General features: G+C 45.7%; 1 protein-coding gene across 1 annotated transcript in view; it reads right to left on the reverse strand.

The window, feature by feature from the left end:
* Wwp2 (WW domain containing E3 ubiquitin protein ligase 2) overlaps positions 1–9249 on the reverse strand; it is a 134785-nt gene that overhangs the window by 49859 nt on the left and 75677 nt on the right. The window contains exon 7 of the mRNA XM_004625815.3: positions 4140–4267. Coding sequence (XP_004625872.1) covers positions 4140–4267 — 128 coding nt within the window. The remainder of the gene's footprint in view (positions 1–4139; positions 4268–9249) is intronic.

Raw genomic sequence — 9249 nt, forward strand, 5'->3', positions numbered from 1 at the left:
AGTTCCCACTTATGTTCCAGCAAGTTTCTAAGAATTCAAAGACTGAAATTTGTTTTGAAACTCTATTAACTATCAAAAAGAAAAATGTGGCAGAGCTAGTTCTCTTAAACATTAAAAAAGTACTATATCAATAATCAAAATCATAGGATTTGCTCAAAACAAGAAACAAAGAAGCCCTCCCTGTATATAAGAATGTGATGAGTGATGAACATTAAGTAAAATCATGATGAAACAGCTATTTAATGCATATGTAATATAATAATAGGGCTCTAACACAGAAAGAAATTAATTTAGGGCTGAGGATGCAACTCAGAGGCAGAGTGTGGAACTCGTATGCACACTGTCTCAGGCGTGACTCCCAGCACAGAAGAAGCAAAAGCAAAATGGAAAGAAGGGGAAGGAAAAAGAAAGGGGAGATGGAGAAGAGGAGGGAGGGAAAGAAGGAAAAAAGAGAGAAAGAAGGGGAGAAAAAAAGGAAGATGCCATGAGGGTATAAGGTGGCACTTAATAGTGATTGCAAAAATGGATAAACTAGCATTTACAAGGTTGCAGGAGAAAACCAACCTTTTTATCACTTTACAAAAAAAAATTTATACTGCTTTGGACATGTAAATGATCGTCTTGGAAGGCAATCTAAGGATATACGATAATTCTCAATTTTTAAAATCATATCCTTTGCTCCAAGACTTTCCCTCAGGAGTCAGGCACGGTGAACGCGCCTGCAACCCCAGGCACTCAGAAGGCTGATGCAGAAGTGCGAGCCTGGGCAACAGGGCAAGACTCAAACAAAGCAAAGCTTTGCCCCGGAAGAAATAGCTATATGCAAAGATGTTTGCAGAAGGATTTTCTTTTATAGATGAAAAAACACAGATTTGAGGAATGGTTAAATAAACTACGGCAAACTGAAAAGAACCATTCTTTAACAAGTAAGCAAGAATATCACATAGATGGAAGCATGTATAAAAAATAATACAGTAAACAAGGATATCTACCTATACTACATGACTGTAAGTGCATGAAATTGTTCACAAAGATGAAAGCTACGTGCCAGGCACTTGACTAAACACTCTGTATATTTATTTGGCTTATTCCTTATACCAACTTATGAGTTAGCTACACTTGCTCTAATTTATAAAATAAGAAAACTAAGAGCCATAGGCCTTTCTTTATGTATACTATACATGAGGAATCAGCACTCAGCCACAGTTAGTGTGACCAATTGCATGGAAATTACATTTAAGAGAAGTAGCAGATGTAAGTTTTTGGTAAGGTTTTCAATAAAAAATTAAAAAGCAAATCATTCTACACAATTCTCAATGAAGTGCTATGCCATTAGTCTATTTCTCGGCTCCACCACTTCTAAAACTTAAAAATACATTTATGTAGACAGGCTGCCACTCAATCTCATCGTATAAAAATGGTTACTTTACAGTTGTGACGACATGAAAAAACCACCTGGAACTCGGCTCTGGTTTTGCCCTAAATGTCTTTTTCATACACAACTGCAACACAGCTAAATCATGTTCATCTATGAAAACCCCTTCAGGAGGCCTAGCTTCCTGGCCCTGCCACCCTGGACCTCATCCTCATGGGCCCAGGGGCAACACATTGAGGGGTAAAGACGTCCTCATTCTTATCCTCCAACCCCCTCTGTTCTTCAGTGCCTAAAAAGGGCAACTTCTGTCTCTCTTCACAGCACAGGCAAGGTCTTCCTGTACCCTTCGTACAAACATGAAAGAGCCTCTGAAGGCCAGGCTGCCTGTGAGGTAAAGCGAATCTATCACCACGGAAGAAAGAGGAGAGGCAGAGACCTAGTCCTGAGTAGCTCACTGGACGGAGGTCTCCGGTGTGCAACGACTGCCCTTCATAGTGGGTTTTAGGTACAGACTGGGTACTCAGATACACGACAAAGGCCAGGGAGATGGCTCAGTAGAGTAAGTGCTTCCCTGGCAAGCGCAAGGGTCTGAGTTCAATTCCCGGTTCCAAAAAAAAAAAAACAAAACCCAGATACATGACCATGCCACAAATTTGCAAGGCAGCTGCATTTAGAGACTCTTGGTTTTCTCAAAGAATGATTGGTACCTCTCTCATCTGCTGGAACATAATGCTCCTGGAGGTAAGGACAAGAAGCAAAGGTACCTGAAAGTAAATGTAAGGGAAGTAAAGGTTTGTTAAAATGCCAAGAAGATTAACTCAACAGCTATCAGCATATATAGTTACTTTACCAATAGCTTTTTATAAGAAACTCAGAGATGGCCAAGAAAAACCACTGTCAGGGTACTGTGGCCTCCTGGAAGTAGAAAATGCTTCGTAGCTCAGCCCCTGCATCTGAGAAGCAACCAGTTCCAAAAAGCCAGTTCTCTTTCTCCATTGGCAAATGCTGGCCCTCCTCCACAAGCAACAATTTTTCTAAGAGGACAATATTTACAGGGGCTCACAAAGCCACATATGGTCCTCTACACAGTCCACAGTCGCCTTTATGCAGACAGGAAGGTACTAGCACACAGACATGGCGGTTGGCAGAGGAGCCCCAGGCAAGCTGCAACGTGGTCACTGGAACTCCTCAGCTGCAGCTCCACACGTCCCCAGGGTTCATGACGAGCAAGTTAACTCTGCTCCCCCAGGACCGGAGCCCCAGAGGAGAAGTCTGGTCACTGTGCTTGCAGTGAGCCTTGTCGAACACAGGCCACTCCCACCTTGAGTCCCTCACAGATGAGGACTAGAGGGGCTCTGAAGCCTCTCCCAGCGCTGGCAGAGAACTGCAAGTTATTATTTTGCACATGATTTGTGTTTTTGTTTTTGAGACAGGGTTTTGCTCTGCAGCTCAGGTTGACCTTGAACTCATTTTGTAGCCAGGCTCACATCAAACTCAAAACAATCCTCCTGCCTTGGCCTCCTGAGTGCTGGGCTTATAGGGCTGTGCTACCACCCAGAGCTGACAATTATTACAAAGTGATCCATGTAGAATTCTTCTACTCAGTGAATTTGTCACACATAGGTCACTAACAATGTCATGATTATGTTTACGTGACAAAAGTATGTGGCTTTGGATCTCTTGTCCTTCATGTCATACTTCTGCATTCACAAATGAGCCACTACAAAATTACCTCAGTATCACCAGTTTAAACATCTGCCTTCGCCTACCTACAGTTTATGGAGGGAGAAACATCCATGTATCTTTCCATCTGCCCCAAACTAAGAAAAGTGGACAGCAGTCATTAGAGATTTGATGGTCTCTGGTAACTTTAGAAAATGAGTACCTAGAGACACACAGAGGACTGGACCAAAACAATGAAGTTTTGAAACAGGTCCTTCTGCTCCCAGTTACAGGGAGGCAGAGGCACGTGCAGAGAAGCTCTGCTTGGCTAGAAGCAGGGCAGACCGTCTCTCCTTCAACGGGTCCGTTGGTGGGAAGCGACAGTCCGGTGCTCCAGGGGCAATGTGGCTCCTCAAGGGCCAGCAGCCCAAGCCCCAGCCGGTGCTGCCTTCTTCCTCCACTCAGCTCTTAGTACCAGATTTTGTTGTCCTTTCCTAGTCTAAGAACTTACTCAAATTAAGGAATTTTTTTTTAAATGTCATGTATAAATATCTCCCAAATGAAATCAACTGTTTGATGAAAGAAAAATACAAGGCCAGTAAGATAGCACAGTGGATTAAGTACCTGCTTAAACAAGCGAAGTGACCGGGGTTTGATCCCCGACACCACATGCTGCACCAGCCCCACCCTCAGGCATGCTGAGCCATCCTGGGCATGGTGTTGCATGCCTGTAATCCCAGCATTGGGAAGCTGAAAACAGGAGAATCACTATGAGTCTGATCTACATAGTGAGACCCCGCAGACCCTGTAGATCCTGTCCTAAATACAGGAAAAAATAAATATATAAATAAATAAAATAATAGAAAGAAACACAAAAACATCACCTTTAATTTCTATAGAGAGGGGCATTTTAGGAGCACAGTAATGTGGAGAACAACCTTGGCTACCCAAAAGAAAGTAGAGACCAAAGAAGACAGGGGTCTGGGGCTCCCCTCTCACCACTCTGTGTGAGGCCCTGACAGCTGGGCAGAATCCTGCTGCAGGGTGGCCCAGGGGAGGGCACAGGCTGTCATCCTCATGGGTGTTCTGTGTGGTCACTCACCTGTGCCACTGGCCTGGCCACTGTGGCTGGGGTTCTTGATGGGCTGGCGGTGCCGGCTCCTTGTACCAGGGCTCTGCTCCACGGTTGCTGCGGCTGTCCTGGCTGAACCACCTGAGTGTCTGTGCGTTCTGGGGGTTCAAAGTCAAAAGTGGTCAGGCATCAGTCACTGCGAAAAAGAAAGAAGTGTACCCTACCTAAGTCACCGTCTTCCCTCCCTTGCATTTGCTGGGAACAAGTCCTTTCATAGCCCCTCCAGTTTTTGACTCCAAAGAAACTGGCTCCAAGCAGAGGCCCAGGAAAGCTTCTTGGTCAAAGCCCAAAAGACAGCTTTGTGTAAACTTTTCCACTGGAGGTAAACAAATCCAGAGTGAATTATCCCCACATCTGAAATAACTGGCCAAATGACCATCATATTCTTTTTACTGGGCAGAAATGTTAAAAATAAACAAGAATCACCAGACAGGCTGCAGATGAAACATTTTCTCCCATTAGGCAAAAGCTTCTCCAAATCAACTTTCTCTACAGCTAGAAAGATGTTCCCTTGAAAACAGAGGTCAAGGGGATTACACAACTGTGGTCAGCGCACACAGTGACATGTTTCACCTAGGAAAGACGCCTTACCAGCTCACCCACATAAACAAGAACCAATGCAGAAATGAATCTGTACCAAAGGAAACAAACACCTAGGTGACGTCTTCAGAGAACATAAGGCAACAGCAGTATGTGTTCTCGACTTCCTTTGTAGCATGCCGACCCTCGCTCAGCAGCAATGTCTAAGTCTCCTACTCAGCAGTTCAGTTCTTTCGCCAAAGGACGCTATTCTACTTCTTCCAGATGTATAGTAATTCTATACATCTGAGGAGGAAAAGAGTACCTCCTTCCAAGCAGAGAAACAGAGACCTGGGGAACAATTTATACTGTGTGACATGAAGCAGAAAGATTGCTATAAGCATTAAGGATACTCCCCACAGAAGTATATAATATTCACTGAGCTATGACATGATGCTCCAGGGTTATGCAGTCTACATATATTATCTCATTTAGGTTGGTCACTTAAAAGTAGCTTACTGTTATTACTTTCATTTTACAGAAATTTTTTAATTAAAGAAAGGACAGAAGTCCTACAGAAAATAAGCCATGAGACACAGATTCAAGTCCAGCCACCTACCTGATCTTTGGCTGGAGGATGGGGGTGGGAAGACTAGACTAACGCTTCGTTCTGCCCAGGCTATTCTTTCACTGACCACTATAAGCCCAGAAAGTTCCCTGCTGGAAAGACCCACAGCCACCACAGCACCTACTTGCCGCGTCTCTGCTCCAGCCTGCACTCCCTGGGATGAGCCTGAAGCACAAAAAGCTGGAGGCTCTGGGCCCAAACGAGCTGCACTCCCCTCCCCCGGCAGCCTTCTCAGTGACAGGCAGGCTAGACAAACCAGAATGTCCGCGGTGACTGTCTGTGGATACTGGGAATAGGGATGCTTTGGTTTTGCTTTTTTGTGTTTTTCTAGATATTTCCAGTTTCTTGCATGGGAGGGTAGAAATCACAATTTTTTAAAGAAAAAAAGCAGTTATCTTAAGGAGACAGAGACAGAGAGGGGGAGACAGAGAGAGGCAGCCAGAGAGACTAGCAAACTCTAAAGTCCACCATACCTAGAGATCATTTGGCAGTTAAAAATAGAGAGAGGGTACAACTTAACCATGGAAATAAAGATTCAGTTTGGACTCTCTTTTTCCATCCTATTTTTCCTTGAGCTAATTTCATAAATCAAAAGCTGTCAACTGTGCTTCAGTCAAAGAAAAATATTTCAAAGTCCCCACTTCATAGGAACAAACACTAGCATTAAGCACTTTACCACAACTCATCGAAAGCAGAATACGCACAGACGAGTTCCAAAAGGAAAGGTGGTCGTTAGCAAGTGGCCGGCATGGGTCTGTGCATGGTCTGTGTGCCTGAGTGTGTGGGGGTGGGAAGGTGTGTGTGGCAGAGTTGGGAGAGGCACAACTGGTTAATACAAGGTTTATTTCAGCCAAGAATCCCCTGACAAGGACAAAAAGGCCTCCCAGATTTGGCCTTCAAAGTCCTAGGAGAGGCCATATCCCAGAAGGAGCAGCAGGCCCTGTATAGGCAGTACTGAAATGCAACATCAATCCCATCAACTACACGGGCTGTGACAGCTCTGTGATTGCTTCCAGTGGCCAGGGCTCCTTGTTCCTCTGCCCAGCAGCTGGGCAAGGCAACAGGGTGGGTCCCGTTGCTCTTCTGGCTCCTCCCTCCCTTCCGCAAAAGGCATGCGGTCAGAGTTGAGAGAGAATGCTTTCAGAATGCTTCACCACTAATGACAGCCGCTTGCCCTGAATGACAGGCTGGAGCAAAGCCGGATTAGCCTGTAAACCAGTGGCAGCTGGGACCACTTTGCATGAATGGCTGCCTCCCTGCCCTTGGCCAACCGCACCTCCACTGACACACATGCCACACCCACAAACCTTTCCAGAGTCTCCCCGGCCCCTGAACCTAGAGCTTCCAGGTTTTTTGCTTTTGTGTTACCTTGAACATCAGACACTTGAAGGAGAGAAACAGCCTCAGTAGTTGAGAACTTCCTCGGCAGCTTCCGCTCTTGGAGACTCACTTGACCCCTATGATGCGACTGTCATGATCAGGAACTGGCCTACATGCTGAAACCACACACCACGGGCCAAAATAGCACCGGGACACACTTGGGCAATGGGCTGGAAGTGAGCTGGCCTTCGCCACCGCAGCCTGGCTTCAGCTCTGCCAGTGACTTCAACCTTGGCCTGAGCCCCCTTAACAATGAGGGGGCAGGAAGGGGGGATGCAGTCCCTGGGCAACGAGAACAGGGCTGAGTGGCTGGGCCAGTCAGCACAGGCTCCAAGGGTGCTTTCAAGTCACCCAGTTACAGAAATCCAGCTCTCACTGCAGCATGCCCTGCCCAGAATGTTGGCATGTCTTTACCAAGAGTCTTGCTTGGGGACCACAGCTACCAAGCAGTGCCAGTCAAGGCCAGGCCCAAGAAGTGTCTCTCCATACTCCTCGAAGTGGTTTCCCTGGTGTGGGACCTGGCTATCCCCTGGCTTTATGCTTTGCCATTACAGTCCTGGCCTCAGTCCTCAATGGCATTCAGATGCCCCAGGACACCTGGCCTCACCCTTCACAAAGGCCACTAAATTGTACCCAACCATTACTTCCTGGGTGCCAAGTCCTATTCTTGAGCTGGAAACAGTACAGCGAGTCCCTGATCTGCAGGAGCTCACACCTTGGTGGAAATTCCATGAGTCGGGCTTTCCTGCAGACGCACACTGACATCTGGCCATGTAATCCCGGTGTGTCAGAGCTGCTTGGCAAGCCTGGCCAAGTGCTTGGCATTGTCACCTCAGAGTAACCTGCTTGGCCCTTGTCACAGATGCAATGTTTAAGTGCAGTAATTAAATAAAACAAAATCTTGTTTCTTTGGTTTATAAAAAGAAGCCTTGCTTCACAACAGTGTACAAAGACTTAATACTACTGAGCTGCACATTTTAAAATGTTTAAGATTGTAAATTTCATTACTTTTTTTTAACCACAATTTGAGGGGGTAGGAAGAAAGCTAGCTCCAGCACTGCACTGGTAAAGTAAGTGAAATCAAAATGAGTTTTGAAAAATGATGGCTCTCAAATCAACAAACATTTTTCTGCAAAATTACAAAGAAAAAGCTGGTACTGGCTCAGAGTTTGAGATTGCTAAGCCCGTCATCTATCTTCTAGGACACAACAAGGACAACAACAAAACTAACTAAAAGTAAGCAAAGGATATACATAGAAAATTCGCCAAAGATGACATACAAATGACCAGCAAGCATAGGAAGATGCTAAAGTTCAACAACCATAGAAATGCAAAAGGAACTACAATGAAACATCACCTCACATCCATTAGACCAGCTACTATCAAAGCAACAGAAAATAACGAGTCTGCAGGGAGGCAGGGAAATCAGAACCTTGCGCACTCCTGGTAGGGATAGAGTGGTGTAGCCACTACGGAAACAGGATAGTGGCTCCTCAGAGCGTTACAGATAGAATCCCAGATGATCCAACAAGCCACTCTGGGTGTGCACCTAAAAGAAGAGAAGGCAGAGTCTCTGAGACTTCTGTACATTCATGTTCATAGCAGCCCTGTGCACAGTAGAAGCAGCCCCATCGTGGTCAGAGGTGTGGACCCCAAAAATGTGGTACAAAGTAGGAGATTCGAACACATGCTCCAAGGGTGAGCCCTGAGGACATTACAGTAAGTGAAATAAGCCCACTGCCAAAGTATAAATCCTGGACAACCCCACTATGTGGCACCTGGAGGAAGCAAACCCAGAGTGGCTGAAAGAGAACGATGGAGTCTCAGTTACTTTTCTCAACGCCCAAAATTAAGGAAGGCAAGGTTTATTAGGCTCACAGTCTGTGGAGGTTTCAGTCCATAATCAGCCAGCTCCGAGGCAGGGAGGCGTGGTGAGGGGCAGCACTTCAAGGTAGCAGAAAGCAGCAAAGCAAGAGGAGCGAAAGGGGGAGAGCAAGCCCTTTCCCTCCCTAGCCATAGGTCTGCTACCCCGCCACCTCTGTGCACTCCTCTGCCACAAGCTCGGCATGTTTGCAAAGTGAGGCCCCTGGCCTGTGCTGAGTCACTCAGTGAAGCTTCTAAACTACTCAATTCGCAAGTTGACACAGTGTACCAACCATTACAGAGCTGTGTGAGGGCGTGGAGGGAGGGCAATGGCACAGAAATTAGAGATAAGCAAAAACATCTATGATGTGACCCCCAAAAGCAGCATTCTGCAGCTTTATGAACAATTAAGACCCCTGCTTTTTAAAGACAGCATTAAGAAAATAAAAACGCATTCTATAAACTGCAAATACATACAGTATCTGTTAAGACATGCCTAGAATATATAATACTCAGCAACAGGAAAACAATCCAAATTTTTTAAACTAATAAAAAGATTTACATAGGACAGCAAGTAAGGGAGGCACTCCATGTGCTTTTGCCACTTTCAAGACTTTTAACTGGGCTGGTGAGATGGCTCAGTGGTCTAAAGCACCTACTTAGAACAAGCTTAGCAAAGCACAGGGACCG

This window comes from Octodon degus, unplaced genomic scaffold (assembly GCF_000260255.1).
Source record: "Octodon degus isolate 3935 unplaced genomic scaffold, OctDeg1.0 scaffold00011, whole genome shotgun sequence".
NCBI classification, from domain to species: Eukaryota; Metazoa; Chordata; class Mammalia; order Rodentia; family Octodontidae; genus Octodon; species Octodon degus.